Source organism: Callorhinus ursinus, unplaced genomic scaffold (genome assembly GCF_003265705.2).
Source record: "Callorhinus ursinus isolate GAN/ISIS: 27379988/994484 unplaced genomic scaffold, GSC_fseal_2.0 scaffold12, whole genome shotgun sequence".
NCBI classification, from domain to species: domain Eukaryota; kingdom Metazoa; phylum Chordata; class Mammalia; order Carnivora; family Otariidae; genus Callorhinus; species Callorhinus ursinus.
The window spans coordinates 55122851-55142903 of NW_027397074.1; the positions used below are offsets into that span (position 1 = coordinate 55122851).

Sequence of the window (20053 nt, forward strand, 5' to 3'; positions counted from 1 at the left end):
GAATAAGTTGGGTAGTATTCCATCCATTTCAATTTTATGAAAGAGTTTGTGTATAAATAGTATTATTTCTTCCTTAACAGTTTAGTCAATATTCTTTTAGATTTTACTTATTTGAGAGAGAAAGCAAGCGAGCATGAGTTGGGGGGGAAGGACCAGAGAGAGGGACAAGCAGACTCCACGCTAAGCATGGAGCCCATCCTGAGATCATGACCTGAGCTGAAATTAAGAGTCGGATGCTTAACTGACTGAGCCACCCAGGCACAACAGTTTAGTCAATTTTATCAATGAAGCCATCTGGGCCTGAAATTTTCTTTCTGGAAAAGTTTGTAACTCTCAATTCAAATTTCTATAATACATTTAGGGCCAGTTAGGTTATCTATGAGTACCCTGTGGTGGTGTCCGAGGTATTTGTCCTTTTCATTTACATTGTGGAATTTATTGGCATAAATTTTTTTCACAGTATTTCTTTCTTATCCTTTTAATATTGGTAAAATCAGTAATGATACCACTTCTTCCTCTCTTTCTTAATCAGTATGGCTAGGAGTTTATCAATTTTAACTTCTCAAAGAACTAGTTTTTGCTTTAATCAGTTTTCCAAGCTGTTTTTTTCCTCAAAGTTTTCTATTTCATTGATTTCTACTCTGATACTTACTTTCTTGTACTTTGAATTTAGTGTGTCTTTTTGTCTGTTTGGAACTTTGTCATTGGTTTGAAACCTCTGTTATTTTATAATAAAGGGGGTCAGGGCTATAATTTTCCTCTAGCGATTTAGTGGCATCCTACACATTTCAATCTCTTTTTCTCTTCATTCCAAAATATGGTCTAATTTCCCCGATGAGTTCTTCTTTGACACTCTAATTGTGGTATCAATTATTGAGAGAGAGGTTTTAAAATCTCCAATTATAATTTTATAAATGTCAGAGCACCTGGGTGGCTCAGTTGGTTAAGTGTCTGCCTTTGGCTTAGGTCATGATCTCGGGGTCCTGAGATCAAGCCCTGAACCGGGCTCCCTGCTCAGTAGGGAGTTTGCTTGTCCCTCTCTCTCTCTGCCCCTCCCTCTCCCTGCTCATGCTCTCTCTAATATATAAAAAATAATATTTTAAAAATGTTATAAATGTCTACTTCTTGCTATTTTATCAGTGTTTGGTTTATGTATTTAGGCTGTTTATAGATGCATGAATGTTTAGGATTATTTTGTACTCCTGATAAACTGACCTTTTTATTATTTTGAAATAACCATCTTTCTGCTGATAATTTTCTTTGCTGCCAGTTTCTTTGTCTGATCACAATGTAGCCACACCAGCTTTCTCTTTGTCTAGCTTCTCGCTCTTAATCTATTTGTATGTTTATAACTGAAGTGCATTTCTTAAAGGCAGCATATATTTGGTGATTATTTTTTCCCCAATCTGACAACCACTGCCTTTTAAATAAATGGCTTACAATTTACCCATTTCTCTGCACTCCCTCTGAGAACTATCAATCTGTTCTCTGTATTTGAGTTTGGTTTAAAAAAGATTTGTGTTTCTTTAGATGCTACATATAAAAGAGCATATTTGTCTTTCTCTGACTCCTATAATTTCATTTCATTTAGTATAATGCCCTCAAGATTCATCCATGTTGTTGTCACACATGGCAAGATTTCATTTATTTTTATGCACAAATAATACTTCATTATATACGTACACACTAAATCTTCTTTATCCATTCATTCATCAATGGACACATAGGTTGTTTCCAAATCTTGGTTACTATAAACAATGTTGCAATGAACATGGGAGTGCATATCTTTTCAAATTAGTGTTTTCATTTTCTTTGGATAAATACCCAGATGTGGAATTGATGGATTGAATGGTAGTTTCATTTTTAATTTTTTGAGAAGACCCATTTTTATAATGGTTGCACTAAATTTGCATTCCTACCTACAGTGCACAAATGTTCCCTTTTTCTCCATATCCTCAGCATTACTTGCTATTTCTTGTCTTTGATAACTGCCATTTTGACAGGTATAAGGTGGTATCTTATTGTGGTTCTATTTGCATTTCCCTGATAACTGTGTAGAGCATGTTTTCATGAACCTCTTTGGCCATCTGTATGTCGTCTTTGGAAAAAAATGTCTATTTATATCTTCTGCCCAGTTTTTAATTAGACTGTATGTTTCTTTGCTATTGAATTGTGAGTTTTAAAATTTATTTTAGATAGTAGTCCCTTACCACATGTAAAATGGTTTGCGATACTTTCTCCCCTTTGGTAGGTTCCTGTTATTGGTTTCCCTTGCAGAAGCTTTTTAGTTTGATGTAGTCTCGCTTGTTAATTTTGCTTTTGTTGCCTTTGGTTTTGGTAGTCAGACTTAAAATAGCACCATAACTGATATAAAGATGCTTACACTCTCTGTTTTCTCACAGGAGTTTTATGGCTCCTGAGCCATGTTCAAGTCTTTAATCCATTTCTAGTTTTGGTGTGTAGTGGTCCAGTTTCATTCCTTTGCATGTGATGTCCAATTTTCCCAGCACCATTTATTGAAGAGACTGCCCTTTTCCCTCTGTATATTCTCTGCTCCTCTGTTGTAAGTTAATTCACCATATATATGGTGAATTAGTGGGTTTACTTCTAGACTCTCTATTTGTTCTATGTGTAGGTTTTAATACTAGTATTATAGTGTTTTAATTACTATAGTTTTGTAATATAGTTTGAAATCAGAGTGTGATGCCTTGAGTTTTATTCTTTCCCAAGACCGCTTTTGGGGTCTTTGATGATTCCAATTCAGTTTTAGGACTGTTCTGTTTCTGTGAAAAATGACGCTGCGACTGTGATAGGGACTGCACTAAATCTGTGTATTGGTTTGCATAGTACGGATATTTAAAAGTCTTTTAATCTATGAGCACAGATTATCTTGCCATTTATTTATATCTTCAGTTTCTTTTATTATTTTAGTTTTCAATATACAAGTCTTTCACCTCCTCGGTTCGATTTATTCCTGGGTACTTTATTCTTTTTGACATATTTGTAAATGGAATTGTTTTCTTAATTTCTCTTTCCAATATTTCATTATTAATGTATACAAATACAATGGATTTTGCGTTGATTTTTTTTATCTTGCAACTTTACTGGATTTCTTTATTCTAACAGTGTCCTGATTTGAATCTTTAGGATTTTTATATATCGTATCATGTTATCTGCAAATAGTGCCAGCTTTACTTCTTTCTTTCCAATTTGGATGCTTATTTCCTCTTCTTGCCTAATTGCTCTGGCAGTCCTTACCTAGTACTGAATAATAAGTGGAAAGAGTGGGCATCCTTGTCTTGTTCCTGATCTTAGCAGAAAAACTGAAAAGCTTTCCATAGTTGAATATGATGTTACCTGTGAGCTTGTCATATTTAGACTTTCTACTATGTTGAGGTACATTCCCTCCATAGCCACTTTGATGAGAGTTTTTATCAAATGGATGTTGTATTTTGTGAAATGCTTTTCCACATCTGTCAAGATGATATGATTTTTATCCTTTATTTTGTTAATATGGTCTATCATATTGATTTGTGGATGTTAAACCATCCTTGCCTCTTTGGAATAAATCCCACTTGATCATGGTGTATGATTATTTTAATGTACCACTGAATTCAGTCTGCTTATATTTTGTTGGGGATTTTTGTATCTATGTATTAGGGATATTGTTCCCATAATTTTTTTCTTGTGGCATCCTTGTCTGGTTTTGGTATCAGGGTAATGCTTTCCTTATAAAATGAATTTGGAAGAGTTTCCTCTGCTTCTTATTTTTTGGAAGAGTTTGAGGAGAATTTTTGTTTGTTGGAAGGTGGGTTTTTTTTTTTTTTTAGTATTTTTAAAAATTTAAAATCAATTAACATATAATTATAACTATTATTAGTTTCAGAGGTAGAGTTTAGTGATTCATCAGTTGCACAGAATACCCACTGCTCATTATATCAAGTGTTGTCCTTAATGCCTATCACCCAGTTACTGCATCCTCCCACCCACCTCCCCTCCAGCAACCCTCACTTTGTTTCCTAGTTGACAGTCTCTTATGGTTCATCTCCCTCTTTGATTTCATCTTATTTTACCTTCCCTTCCCCCATGTTCATCTGTTTTAGTTCTTAAATTCCACACGAGTGAAATCATAGGACATTTGTCTTTCTCTGACTTATTTCACTTAGCATAATACCCTCTAGTTCCATCAACATCACTGTAAATGGCAAGATTTCATTCTTTTTGATGGCTAATAATCCATTGTTTATACCACATCTTCTTTATCCATTCATCTGTCAATGGACATCTGGGCTCTTCTCATAGTTTGGCTATTACAGACACTGCTGCTATATACATTGGGGTGCAGGTGCCCCTTCGAATCACTATGTTTGTATCCTTTGGCTAAGTACATAGGAGAGCAATTACTGGGTCTTAGGGGAGCCCTATTTTTAACTTTCTGAGGAAACTTCATACTGTTTTCCAGAGTGGCTGTACCAGTTTGCATTCCCACCAACAGTTTAAGAAGGTTCCCCTTTCTCCGCATCCTCACCAACATCTGTTGTTGCCTGACTTCTTAATTTTAGCCATTCTGACTGGTGTGAAATGGTATCTCATCAGTTCTGATTTGTATCTCCCTGATGCTGAGTGATGTTGAACATTTTTTCATGTTTGTTGGCTGTTTATATGTCGTCTTTGGAGAAATATCTGTTCATGTCTTCTGCCCTTATCTTGACTGGATTATTCTTTGGGTGTTGAATTTGATTAAGTTCTTTATAGATTTTGGATACTAGCCCTTTATCTGATTAAGACATTTGCAAATATCTTCTCCTATTCTATAGGTTGTCTTCTGGGTCTGCTGAGTGTTTCCTTTGCTGTGCAAAAGCTTTTTATCATGATCAAGTTCCAATAGTTCATTTTTACTTTTGTTTCCCTTGCCTTTGAAAACGTGTCTACCAAGAAGTTACTGCAGCTGAGGTCAAAGAGGTTGCTGCCTGTGTTGTCCTCTAGGATTCTGATGGATTCCCGTCTCACATTTAGGTCTTTCATGTTGGACGGTGTTTGATTACTGATTCAATCCACTTACTAGTAGCCAGTCTGTTCAGATTTTCTATTTCACCTTAATTCAGTCTTGGTAGGTTGTATTGTTTCTAGGAATTTATTCATTTCTTGTACGTTGTTCAATTTGTTAGCATACAATTGTTTATCATAGTCTCTTATGATCCTCTGTACTTCCGTGATACCAACTGTAACATTTCCTGTTTCATTTTGGATTTTATTTGAATCCTCTCTTTTTTTCTTGGTGATTATAGCTAAAGGTTTGTCAAGTTTGTCTACCTTTTCCAAAAAACCAGCTTTTAATTTCATTAATCTTTTCTATTTGTCTTTTTAGTCTCTATTTCATTTACATCTGCTCTGATCTGTATTTCCTTCTATCTTTGGACATTTTTTTGTACTTTACCTGGCTCCTTGAGGTGTACAATTAGGTTGTTTTGAAACTTGTTTCTTGAAGTAGGCATTTATGGCTATGAACTTCCCTTTTAGAATTGCTTTCCTGCATCCCATAAATTTTGGTGTGTTCCATTTCTATTTTCATTTGTCTCAAATTATTTTTATTTCTCTTCTGATTTCTTCTTTGACCCACTGGTTTAATAGCATGTTTAATCTTCACATGTGTAAATTTTCTAGTTTTGTGTAAATATCTCCTTTCATACCACTGTGGTTGGAAAAGGTGGTTGGTATGATTTTAATTCTCTTAAATATGATATAATGCAAGTATTTCCAAGACATATGATCTGTCTTGGAAAATGCTGCACTTTCATTTGAGAAGAAGAAGGTGCATTCTGTTGTTTATGTTCTGCAAATACCTATTAAGTCCATCTGGTCTAATGTGTCATTTAAGACCAACTTACTGTTGATGTAAGTAGGGTACTAAAGTCCTGTATTATTACTGTATTGCTATTTTTCCCTTTTGACCTAATATGTATTTGCCTTATATATAGATGCTCTTATGTTGAACGCATATTTACAAATGTTGTATTTTCTCATTGGATTGACCCATTTATTATTTTTGATAACCTTCTTTGTCTCTTATTACATTAAAGTCTGTTGTCTGATAAAAGTATAGCTATTCCAGCTTTCCTTTGGATTTCATTAGCATAGAATATCTTTTTCCAACCCTTCACTTTTTGTCTGTGTTTCCCCTCACATCTAAAGTGAGTCTTTCAGATGAGTCTTGTTTATTTTATCCATTCAATAAACTTTTATTGAAAAAATTAATGCATTTATATTTAAAGCAGTTATTTTTTTTTTAAGATTTTATTTACTTATTTGACAGAGAGAGAGAGAGAGAGAGAGAGAGAGAGAGAAAAAGCGAGAGCAGGGACACAAGCAGGGGGGATTGGGAGAGGGAGAAGCAGGCTTCCCACACAGCAGGGAGCCTGATGCGAGGCTTGATCCCAGGACCCTGGGATCACGACCTGAGCCGAAGGCAGACCCTTAATGACTGAGCCACCCAGGTGCCCCTATTTAAAGCAATTATTGATAGGTATGTGCTTATTTCCATTTTGATAATTATTTTCTGGCTGTTTCTGTAGTTCCACTTTGTTCCTTTCTTTTCTCTTGTTCTCTTCCTTTGTGGTTTGATGACTTTCTTACTGGTATGCTTATATTTTGTCTCTCTATCTTTTGTGTATTTACTATAAATTTTTGCTTTGTGGTCACTATGAGGCTTAGATAGAACAACTCAGATCTCTAACACTCTATTTTAAGTTGATAACAATTTAAATTGTTCACATTGTAAAGCTTAACATTATTACCCATCCCCATGTTTTATGTTTTTCACATTTTGGATCTTTTAATCTTGTGTGTCCTTTAACTATTATAATCACTTATTTTTGCACTTTTGTCTTTTAATCTTTATAGTTTATAAGTGATTAATCCACTATATTTACCATATATTAACCTTTCCAGTGAGATATATTCTTTCCTATTTTTTCTTAATACTAATTAGTGCCTTCTGTTTTCAGTTTAAAGAAGTTCCTTTAACATGTCTCATAAGGCCAGTTAAGTGGTGATGAAATCCTTTAGCTTTTGCTTGTCTGGAAACTCTCTCTCCTCTACTTTTTCTTTTAAAAAGTCACACCTAAGACATTTACTGTTGGATTTTAAATAAGCAATACATATCCAAATTTCCTCATTTATGCCCAAAATGATTTTCTTACGATGATGAGTGCACTCCTTAATCCCCATCATCTCTTGGACCTGTCGACCCACCTCCCCTCTGATAACTATCAGTTTTTTCTCTACAGTTAAGAGTCTGTTTCTTGGTTTGTCTCTCTCCTTTTTTTCCCCCTTTGCTCATTTGTTTTGCTTAAATTCCATGTATGAGATCATACAGTATTTGTCTTTCTCTGACTTATTTCACTTTGCATTATATTCTCTCTAGCTTCATCCATGTTGTTATAGATGGAAAGATTTTGTTCCTTTTTATGGCTGAGTAAGATTTATTTTCTCTCTCTCTCTTTTAGAGTGATACAGGTTCCACACCCATTGTGGAGTCCAAACGGGGCTTGAACTCATGACCCTAAGATCAAGACCTAAGCTGAAATCAAGTATCAGATGTTTAACCAACTGAGCCACCCAGGCACCCTTTGAATAATATTTCATTGCATACTACCTATCTACCTACCTATAACTTATTCTTTATCCGTTCATCTATTGATGGACACTTGGGCTGCTTCTATAGTTTTTTTTTTTTAATATAAATAATGCTGCTATAAACAGGGGTGCATATAGCTGTTTGGATTAATGGTTGTGTATTTTTGGGGTAAATACCCGGTAGTGTGATTGCTGGATTGTAGGGCAGTTCTATTTTTAACTTTTTGCGGAACCTCCATACTGTCTTCAACATTGACTGCACCACTTTGCGTTCCCATCTGCATGGGGGGTCCTTTTTCTCCACATCCTTGCCTACCCTTGTTTCTTTTGTTTTTGATTGTAGCCATTCTGACAGGTGTGAGTGATATGGCATTGTAGTTTTGATTTGCCTTTCCCTCATGAGTGATATTGAGCATCTTTTCATGTGTCTATTGGCCATCTATTCTGTCTTCTGCCCATTTTTAAATAAGATTATTTATGGTTTTGGTGTTGAATTGTAAGTTCTTTATATATTTTGGATACTAACCCTTCACTTGCAAATATCTTCCTATTCAGTAGCTTGTCTTTTTGTTTTGTTGATCATTTCTTTTGCTGTGTGGAAACTTTTTATTTTGATGTAGTCCCAATAGTTTCTTTTTTGCTTTTTTTCTCCCCTTGCCTTAGGAGACTTATCTAGAAAAATGTTGTTATGGCCCATGTCAGAGAAATGGCTGCCTGTCCTCTTTTTCTAGGATTTTTATGGTTTCAGGTCTCATATTTAGGTGTTTGAATCTATTTTAAGTTTATTTTTGTGTATGGTGTGAGAAAGTGGTCCAGTTTCATTCTTTTACATGTAGCTGCCCAGTTTTCCCAAGACCATTTATGGAAGAGACTTTTTCCTATTGTATATAAATTCCTCCTTGGTCGAAGATTAGTTGACCCTATAGTTGTGGGTTTATTTCTAGGTTTTCTATTCCATTCCATTGATCCATTTGTCTGTATTTATGCCAGTACTCTGTTTGATTACCACAGCTTTGTATTATAACTTGGAAATCTGGAATTGTGATACCTCTAGTTTTATTTTTTAAGACTGCTTTGGCGGGACGCCTGGTTGGCTCAGTTGGTTAAGCGACTGCCTTCGGCTCAGGTCATGATCCCGGAGTCCCGGGATCTAGTCCCACATCGGGCTCCCTGCTCAGCAGGGAATCTGCTTCTCCCTCTGACCCTCCCCCCTCTCATGTGCTCTCTTTCTCATTCTCGCTCTCTCAAATGAATAAATAAATAAAATCTTTAAAAAAAAAAAAAAAAGACTGCTTTGGCTATTTGGGGTCTTTTATGGTTCCATAAAAATTTAGGATTCTTCTAGTTCTGTGAAAAATGCTATTGGTATTCTGATAAGGATTTCATTAAATCTGTAGACTGCTTTGGGTAGTATAGAATTTTAACAACATTCTCCCAATTCACGAACATGGAATATCTTTCCATTTCTTTGTGTCATCTTCATTTTCCTTCATCTGTGTTTTATAGTTTCTCTGTCACTTCTGAATAACTGCCAGGTAGAGTATTCTTGGATGGCAGTATCTTTTCTTTCAGTCCTCTGAACATAAAATGCTATACCTTTCTCGCCTGTAAAGTTTCTGCTGAAAAATCTGCTTATAGATTTATGGGAGTTCATTTGTATGCAGTAAGTTGTTTTTTGCTTGCTGCTTTTAATATTTTCTCCATTTTCCATTCTTTTTTGCTGCTCTGTGTTGTCTTTATGTTGACTGATGCTTCTGCTTCTAGTCTCATGTTGAACTAGGCCTCTAGTCTATTTTTCAGATCAGTTCTATTTTTCAGCTCTCTGACTTCTACTTGGTACCTTCTCATATTTTCCATCTCTTTGTTGAAGTTCCCACTGTTAATTCATTTTTCTCTCCAGTTTTGTAAGCATCTTCATGACCATTACTTTGAATTCCTTATTAGGTAAATCACTTATCTCTATTTCATTAATTTTTTTCCCTTTATCTTTTTTCTTTTCTTTCCATTTGGAACACATTCCCCTCTTTCTTCATTTTACTTGACTCTCTGTGTTGGTTTCTATAGCAGATGACACCACAGCCTCTTCCAGTCTTGAAGGAGTGGCCTCGTGTAGGAGATGAAACTTGTTATTCAATCTGTCTCAGTTCTTGGTTGTCTTTCAAACCTTTATGCTTGTCCAAGCAGCCTATTACATTTTTAATAGCTTCCAGTAGTTGGGGATGTGCCAAGACCTGTCAGCATCCTGGTGGGGGATGATCTCAGTACCTAGATTGAAACTGACTAGAAGCCAGACCTCCAGGCATCAGCTTTTAAAAGTATGTAAATATATTACAGTCCTGTGGGACCACAAATGTAAGCCTCCACTGGCCATAAGAACCAGGCCATCTGGAGGTATCCCTGGGTGGCAAAGTGATCAGGGCTCCAGACAAGTGTATAAGGTCTTTTTTGGGTGATAGTAATGAGGTGGAGCAAGGCAAATGAAGAATGCAAGACGGTGTCCTGAGCCTATGTTCCTTGAGAGCAGCTTTGTATGACACTAAATGTGTGCCAAAGCTGAAGGAGGTCACTAAGGCCAAAGCCCCAGACCAAGCAAAGATCCTTCACAGAAAGACTGGGGAGTGTGCCTCAGTCTGTTGTCTGTGCAGTGCCCTGGGGGTAGTAGCCTGCTAGTCTGCCAAGAAAAAAATCTCTCCAAGTGCTACAGTCCTATGGGGCCCAGGAATGCTAGTCCTCCACCCCCTATCCCAGCACCAGAGCCAGGTGATGAAGGGGTGTTCCCTGAAGGCACCTACAAAAACAGGGGCACCAGATTCATATACAGCTCCCCTCTAGGCACTGGCACTTGGGAGCACAGCAGAGAGCTCAAAGATAGGGCCCACCCACAGAAGTCTCTGGAAAGGATTATAGTCAGACCCAAGATGTGTGTTTAATTAGAAGTTTGCCACTCAGTCTGTAGTCATGATGCTTAGCTAATAATCTTCCTTCACAGGAAGCCTGAGCTCCTAGGTCTGATGCCTCTTGCAGTGCCCTAGAGGGCAGAGCTATTAAGGAACTTTCTTCATTGATTATAGTTCTGTGGGACCCATGAGTGTAAGCCTTACTGGGCACCAGAGTCAGGGATGCAGTGATGTACCCTGGCAGCAGATGCAAAAACAGATGCCAGACAGGGGGTTTGAGCTCCTTTCTGGGTGACACTATTACAGTGCCAAAGAACAAGGAATAGATGGCTCCCTTGGCCTCCACAGCCAGGAGATCAAGACTGCAGCCTATTTAATGTAATTATTGATACACTAAGGTTTAAATCTATACTTATTTTGTTTGTCCTATCTCTTCATTATAGCCTTTGTCTTCTTTCTCCCATCTTTTGAATGAAATGAATTTATGATTTTATCTTATCACCCCTATTGGCTTATTAGCCTTAACTCTTATTTCAGTGGTTGCTTTAGGATTTAATGTGTATCTTTAACTAATAGTCTACCTTCAAGTATTTCACCACTTCATATATAACAATGCCCTTAAAATAGCATATATTTCCATTTCTCTAATTTTATCCTTTGTGCTATTACTGTCATACTTTTTTTTTTTTTTTACTTATAAACCACACTCCATATTATTCTTGTTTAAATGGATGTATTGTTTGCTAAGACTGCTATAACAGAATACTGCAAATTGGGTGGCTTAAACAGAATGTATTTTGTCACAGTTCTAGAGGCTAAAAGTCTGAGATCAAGGTGTCTAGTCTACAGGGTTGGTCATTTTGAGGGCTGTGAAGGAAAATCTATTCATGCCTTTATTCTAGCTACTGGTTGTTGGCAATCTTCGTGATCTTTGGCTTGTAGAACCCCTCTGCTTTTGCATGACATTTCCCTGCGTGTGTGTGTTTTTCTAAGCCAGGATTTCTCCTTTCTATGGAAGAATATTACAATCATATTGAATAAGGACCCACCCTAATGACCTCATTTTAACTATTATCTCTGTAAAGACCCTATCTCCAAATAAAGTAACATACCAGGAGTCAGACTCCCAACATATCTTTCCAAGGAGGAACAGGACAGAATTCAACCCATAATAATGGCCAGTTGTCTTCTAGAGAGTTTAAATAATAAAGAAAACTACATTTTTTTTACAACTATGTTCTTTATTATTTTGTGTAGATATGTATTTCCACCTGGTTGAAGCACTTCTTAACATTTCTTGAAATGTAAATTGGCAGATGGTGAATCCTTGAAGATTTTGAATGTCTGAAAAATATTTTGTCTTTATTTTTGAAAGATATTTTTGCTTGGTGACAAATTATCTTTCAGTATTTTAACATGTCTTCTTTAAAAAAATCTGGTTCCTTTTAAGAATTTCTCTTTATCACTGTGTTTTGATTTTGTGTATGTGTTGGGGGGGGGACTGATTACCATGTCCCTTGGTGTAATTTTGTTTCTTGAGCTTGTGGGTTTGTTGAGCTTGTTGGACTTGTGAATTTTTAGCTTTTATCAAATTTGGAAAATTGTAGGACATTATTTAATCTCACTGCCTTCTGGGAGGGACTCCAATTATGCTTGTATTTGGCCACTTGATATTATCTCATTGCTCACTGATGTTCTTCCAACTTAAAAAATTATTTTCATATTTAATTTTGGATAGTTTCTATCGTCATATCTTCAATTTAACTTTTCTTCTGCAATACCTAATGTGCTTAATTCCATCTAGAATGTGTTTCATATCCTACATGGTATTATCCATCCCTAGAAGTTAGATTTGGTATCTTTATTTTTATTTAAAGATCTTATTTATTTATTCGAGAGAGAGAGAATGAGAGATAGAGAGCATGAGAGGGAAGAGGGTCCGAGGGAGAAGCAGACTCCTCGCTGAGCAGGGAGCCCGATGCGGGACTCAATCCCGGGACTCCAGGATCATGACCTGAGCCGAAGGCAGTTGCTTAACCAACTGGGCCACCCAGGCACCCCAGATTTGGTATTTTTAAGTATGTTCTAGGTCTCTAAACTTTTTGTACATACAGAATACAGTCATGCTGTGTCTATTTTATGTCCTTGTTTCCTAATTTTAACATCTATGTCAGTTCAGGGTTGGTCTTTGTTGATTATGGCTGGTTATTTCTTTATTGGATGTCTAACATGGATTTTTACCTTTTTGGGTGCTGGATGGTATTGTATTGCTATGAATATTCTTGAGCTTTGTTCTGGGATGTAGTTAAATTACCTGGAGACACTTTGATCTTTTTGGGTCTTCTAAGATTTGTTAGGTGGAACTAGACCACTGTTCAGTCTAAGGCTAAATATTTTCTAGTACTCAGGTAAGACTCTTCTATGTACTCATACTTAATGCACTGTGATTGTTTAGGTTTTTAGTATGGCTGATGGGAACAGGTACTATTTTCATCCTATATAAGTGCCAGGCACTATAACCTTGACTCCTTTCTAGTGCAGTTCGACTCTCATGTAGTTTTCTCACACATGTCATGTACTGACCAGTACTCAGCTGAGTACTCAAGAAGGACTGTGCCTCCAGCTATCACATAATTAGTACTCTGTTCTCTGAACCCTAGCTGCCTTGGTTTAGGACTCTCAGCTCTACCTCCACAACTCAGGGAATCAGCTGGGCTTTGCCTGGGATTCCCTCTCTGTCATGTCCTAGAAACTCTTTGAAGGCCATACGCTGGTGCAATAGTAGGGCTCAACTCATTTGTTTTTAGTCTTTCAGTGATCATCGTCCTTTATCATCCGATATTCAATGTCTTGTAAATTATATTTTGTCTACTTTTTGTTGCTTTAGGTAGAGGAAAGATCAATCTGGTCCTTGTTACTCCATCTTCGCTGGAAGTGAAAGTCTCTTTGTTTTAAAATTAGTTATAGCATTCTGATTCTACTACTGAACTTATATAAAGAAGTTCTTTGGCCTTCCCCAATGACTACAGTTTAAGGTTTATGGCTCTCTATATAAACAAATTTAATATTTATTTGAGCCCAAAGTTTAGATCAAATGGTTACATTTCAGCAGTCCCTAAAGGATATCTCTAATATGTGTCTTGAGGAAAGAAGAAAATCCATTTACAAAGCCAAATGCATTTTAGAAGTATAGGTCCTGATGGCACAGGAATTCTTTGCAGTGATAAACTAAGATCAGCTGTAAATACCATAAAGCAAACATCTGTCCACCTTTCAGAAGTAGAGATAATGGTAATAGCATTTTTTCATCAAAAATCAAAGGATTCATATGAAAGTTCAATCTCTGGAACTTTTCAGTAAGAATGGCAAACATTTCTTTAGCATTCACTATGTAATAGGCACTGTGCTAAGTGTTTTTAAATACTTCTTAACTAGACATTACTAACCCCATCATACAGGTAAGAGAACAGGCTCAGAGTTGCAACCCCAGGTTGAAATAAGATTCTATTCTTTTATTCAAGATGTAGTTAATGAGTACTTCATGTACTAGGCACTCTTGGTGCTAGGAATATAGTAGCACAGTGAAAAATTTACACTGTAACACATTCTCTTTATAACATTAAAAACAATTTGTAAACAATTTTGGTGCCTAATGCCTTATCAAAAGTAGAATGGCAAACATGAATTTGTCATTAAGAAAAAAAATCTAATTTTAAAAGCAGGGGAAATATTTTAAGTAGTTTCACCTACTAAGTACAAATGGTTGGGATTTCATCAAGTTTTAACTGTCTCAAAAGCCTTTACTCTTGACATTATTCCATAACAGCTCTACATCACAGTACACTTCAGAAAAAGATACTTAAACAAAAAGCCCAAACCTTACAGCTATCTGGAAATCTTTGCAATCTACTAAAGTCTCTTGATTACAACAACAGATAAACAGGAAACAAAATAAATAAAAACCAGTATGATTTTGACCAGTACCGTATTTGTCAACTAAATGCTCAAAAATTTAATGGAGTATTTATTTGCTTTTGAATAGAAATTTCATACCAACTTGTTCAAAGAGAAAACACTTGCTATTTTAGGATTATAAAGACAATGCTTTTTCTTTGTAAGATCTTCAAGCCTCAAAACAAAACAGAGCTATGCATACCTCTACAGCAGGTACAATGTCTATGCCAACAGTTAGAAATTCTTCAAACTTCAGAAATGGGTTAAAGCAGCTGCCAACATCAAGTAATCTGATCTTTCCTGAGGTCTGTAGCAACCTAAAAATAGATGATTTTCAGTTCACCTTTTACAGGATAAAACCAAGTATAAGACAAAAATTCAAGTATTTGAGAAAAAGATCATAAAAATCATTGGCTAAATTTTTGGTCTCAAGACCCCTTTACACATTTAAAAATTACTGAAGGCCCTAAAGACCTTAGTACCATATTTTAAATTAAAACTGAGTAGTGAAAAAACATTAATTCATTTATTTAACATGCAGTAGGTTTTAAAAATGTAAATTATACTTTTAAGATAGAAAGTCTAGATTAGAAAGATAATAAAAAGTGAGGTATTGCTTTATTTTTTCAAGTGTCTTAATGCCTGGTTTAATAGAGGACAGATGAATTCTCATATGGGTTTTTGTGTACAGGCTGTTGTAACATCACATGCCATATAGTTTGGAAAACTCTACACTCATGAGAGAAAGAGTAATAAAGACAAATGACATCTTAGTATTATTAAAATAATTTTTCACCCACAGAGATCCTGGAAGGGTCTCAGATCCCCAGACCACACTTTGAAAACTGTCCTTGTAGATAAAAGAACACATTCACAAATCAAATCTCATTAGTCAATATAACAATGTCCTTGGACTTCAATTTGTCTCAGTAATTTAAAGGAACCAACAGAACATCATAAATAGTATTTTTAAACTTATGAAAAAATTTATTGTGTGCAAGAGCTTTTCTCATGTCCAAAAATAGTCATTTCTGGTTTGGTGTACCTTCTTTTTTCTACTATTGTATAAAGTTGGTCACCTACAACTACTATCAATCTATGTAGCAGCAAGTAAGGATAAAGGAAACTGGATTTTATTGGACCCAAGCCTGTTCAGATAGTAAAGCAATAAAATTAAAGTTCAGACATATTCCATTTCCTTTGATAATTTCCTTTAAAAAATTTATGAGAACATATTGGAAAAATAAAGGAAATAAAATATAGGCAAATAATTGGGTAAAAATAGAATCTCGGTTCTCTGAAGTATAAAGGGCAGAGAGAACCTTTCCAGCTTCTCCTCCTTACACCTTGGCTACCATTTTCCTTTGGATCCACTGGGAGATGTTAAACTACAGACTGAAGGTTTAAGCTCCTGAAAAAGGCAGTATAAGACAAAATAACAAAGTTGATTTTTTTTCAGAAAAGGAATGTAATAAATAGGGGTTATATTTTTTATGAAGCGCACGATGCCTAACATTTTATAGAAATGACCACCATCACCATTTGATAGAGTATATGGCAGGGTATAATATGATAAAAACAATACGAACTAATTAAGAACTCAACAGAAGAGCTATGAGGGTATAAGGAAATAACTCAAGATGGCCTTCATTGTCCATATCTGTAAAAAGACTCAATACCTCTGAAAAATGACCTCTAGATGGATGTCAGTTCTTGAAAGGAATAGCTAGCAACTCTGCCAGTGAAAAGAGCCACTCCAAGAGGTAATTTCCAGTACTGCAGCCACCCAGGAAGCAGCTTAATATGTAGTTTGGGTGAGGCATATAACAAAAAAAAGATCTGTAAAGTTGAATTAAGTTTGGTGATACTTGAAATATCATAATATACTAGGTTCCAAGGAAGAAAGATGTCAGCAAACCTATGTGACATGGGTTCCCAGCTGCTAGAGCAAAAGATCCAGTAGATAGGGACCATAGGAATGCCTGGCATTTAGCTGACATTTGCTGCTGAACACAAATTTGAATACCCAAATCATAACCAGTTAGAATAAATGAATATCTGTAACAATAACATATACACTATTAGATAGTCCTAGCCTCAAGTAGGATTATAGGGACTAAGAACAAGAGTTCTGAAATCAGAGAGATGAGGATCAAAACCTGATTCTGTCCTTCACCTGTGTAATATGGGGACAATTATGGTACCCACACTTATGAGTTATTTCCAGGATTAAAAGATAATGCATTTATAATGCTTGGCCAATATTTGCTACATGGCAAGTGCTCAAAATTGTTAGCTGTTAATGATACAGATGGAATTTTTTTGTGGTTAATCCAGTAATGATCTTCCTGAACACAGTAAAAGCAGAATTTGCCCCATATTAAATTATATACTAGTAGATTCTGGTAAACTGGCTAGCAAATTCCTGACAGTCTCCTAGAAGTGCTGCTTGTAAATTTTTCTATCTGGATGGAGTATTCTAAATCATTCAAGTTAATTCAACATTATGATACAATCACCAATAACAGCATCATGGATTTATTCTCAGTATGTACCTCAGTCTGTTTCAAATTCTTTGGTTCAGCTCCTTAATTTATTTGCATCAAACACATATTTACAGTTTAATTACCATCCAGGTCAAGAAATGAAACATTGCCTACACCCTGGAAGGATGACCCTCCCTGATGACATCCTTCATCCCTTTGTGTAACTGTAGCCACTATCCTGATTTTCATGGTAATCATTCTCTTCATTGCCTTTTATAGTCTTACTACCTATGACCACATGCCTAAACAATATATATATATATTTTTGAGAGAGTGCATGAGAGTGGGCAGTGGCGAGGTACAGAGGAAGAGGAAGAGAGAATTTTTTTTTTTAAGATTTTATTTATTTGAGAGAGAGAGAGACATAGCATGAGCAGAGGGAGAGGGAGAAACAGGCTTCCCACTGAGCTGGGAGCCCAACACAGGGCTTGATCCCTAAGTCAAAGGCAGATGCTTAACCAACTGAGACACCCAGGTGCCCCTAAACAAAGTTTTATACTATATTTTGCTTTTGTGACATTTAATATTGTTTGTAAGAGTCATCTGCACTTCTACAACTAATTAACATTAATTGCTGTATAATAGTAACTTCATACACTATATGCCACTGGGATTTTTGACATGACACTAAGTGTAAAGATCATTTCGGGAAAATTCACAGCTTTAACATACTGAGTCTTCTAATCCATGGACATGGCATAGTTCTCCCTCTATTTAGCCTTTTTAAAATTGTCTCCCATATCTTTTGTTGGATTTGTATTTCTTGGTATCTCATTTTTTTATGGTATTATCATTTTCCCCTTATAGATAAATGTTACTTAAAAAAATATCATGCTTCATTGCTGGTTATATAAAGGACGTCCAAACTGTGACACATAGTAATTAAAATGTTAAAGGTTAGAGATAGAGAAAAGGAGCAAGAGAGAAGCAAAAAGTGATGTACAAGGGAAACCCCATAAGGCAATCAACTGATTTTTCAGCAGAAACTTTGCAAGACAGAGAAGAGAGCAGCATGATATATTCAAAGAACTGAAAGGAAAAAAACCTACCAAGAAGACTCTAGCCAGCAAGATTATCATTCAGAATTGAAGGAGTTTCTCAGACAAATAAAAGTTAAAGGAGTTTATCATCACTAAACCAGCCTTATAAGAAATGTTGAAGGGACTTCAAGTGGAAAAGGCCCTAAGTAGAAGAATATTATAAAAAAAAAAAGATGTAAAACATGACAACATATATAATGTGGAAGGGGGTAGTAAAAAGTTCTTTTAAAATGTGTTCAGACTTAAGTGACCATCAACTTAAGACTGATATACTTAGGATGCTTTATATGAACCTCATGGTAACCACAAACCCAAAACCAATAAACATTGCTGATAAAAGAAAATCAAGTGTAATACTATAGAAAGTCTTCAGTCACAAGTAGAGCAAGCGAAGAACTACAAAATACAGGAAAAAAATTAACAAAATGACAATAAGAACATCAATAATTACGTTAAATGTAAATGGTCTCAATGCACCAACTGAAAGAGGAAGGATGGCAAAATGGATGAGGAGACTCATTTCAGACTTACAGACTGAAAGTGAAAGGATGAAAAGAGGTATTCCATGCAAATGGAAGCAGGAATGGAAAAAGGTCAGGGTGGCAATACTTGTATCAGACAACGTAGACCTTCAAACAGAGAATAACAAAACACAAAAAAGGGTACAACAATGATAAAGGGGTCAATCCAACAAGAGGATATAAAAATTGTAAATATCTATGCACTCAACATTGGAGGACCTAAATACTTAAAGCAAGTATCAAGACATAAATGGAGAAACTGAGAGTAATACATAAACAGGACTTTAACAACACCCTACCTACATCAAATGGATAGATTACACAGGCAGAAAATCAACAAGAAAACGGTCTGTGAGCAACACATTAGACCATCTTAAGATGGACTTACGAGATATACACAGAACATTTCATCCCAAAACAACAAAATACACATTCTTTTCAAGTGCATGGGAAACATTCTCCAGGACAGATCAGATGTTAGTCCACAAAACAAGTCTCAATAAATTTTAAGATTGAAATCCTATCACACATCTTTTCTGACCACAATGGTATGAAACTAGAAATCAGTCACAAGGAAGAAACTGGAAAAAACACAAGTGTTGATTAAACAATAGGCTACTGAACAGCCAATGAGTTGATAAAGAAATCAAAGGTACATGGAGAAAAATGAAAACAAAACATCAATGGCCCATATAATTTTTGGAGTTCTAAAAGGGAAATTTATAATAATACAGGCTTACCACAAGAAACAAGAAAAAGCTCAAACAATCTAACCTTAAACTACAAAAAGAAGAACAAAGGTCAAGGTTAGTAGAAGAAAGGAAATAATAAAGACTGGAGCAAAAATAAATGAAAAAGACCTGACAAAGGTAAACACCAATAAAACCAAGAGCTGGTTCTTTGAAAAGATAAACAAGTCTGGCTAAAGATTTATCAATTTTATCAAGAAAGAAAAGAGGATTCAAATAAATAAAATCAGAAATGAAAGATATAATAGATTATATTATAAAATATATGCTCAATACTGTACAATCTAGAAAAAATACATAAATTCCTAGAAATATACAATCTTCCAAAACTGATTAAAACAGAAAAATCTGAATACATTGACTTTTTTTTTAGTTATGAAATTCGATCAGCTATAAAACAAACCACAACTCCCAACAAACTCCCATCTAGATGGATTCACAGGTGAATTCTACTAACATTTAAAGAAAAGTTAATACCTGTACCCTTCAAACTATTCCAAAAACTTGACTAGGAAGAAAGATTCCCAAATTAATTTTACAAGGCCAAGATACATCAGCCTGATACCAAAACCAGACAAAGACACTACAAAAATAAAACACTATAGGCCAACATTGCTGATAAACATAGATGCAAATATCCTCAATAAAAGATTAACAAACCATGGCATTCAATAATCCATTGGAAAAAAGGATCATTCACCACGATCAAGT

The 20053-nt window shown here is 35.5% G+C and overlaps 1 protein-coding gene across 1 annotated transcript in view; it reads right to left on the reverse strand.

Moving 5' to 3' along the window:
• The window catches only part of SAMTOR (S-adenosylmethionine sensor upstream of mTORC1), a 94887-nt gene that overhangs the window by 6695 nt on the left and 68139 nt on the right, over nucleotides 1-20053 (reverse strand). Inside the window, exon 4 of the mRNA XM_025873197.2 lies at nucleotides 14689-14803. Coding sequence (XP_025728982.1) covers nucleotides 14689-14803 — 115 coding nt within the window. The remainder of the gene's footprint in view (nucleotides 1-14688; nucleotides 14804-20053) is intronic.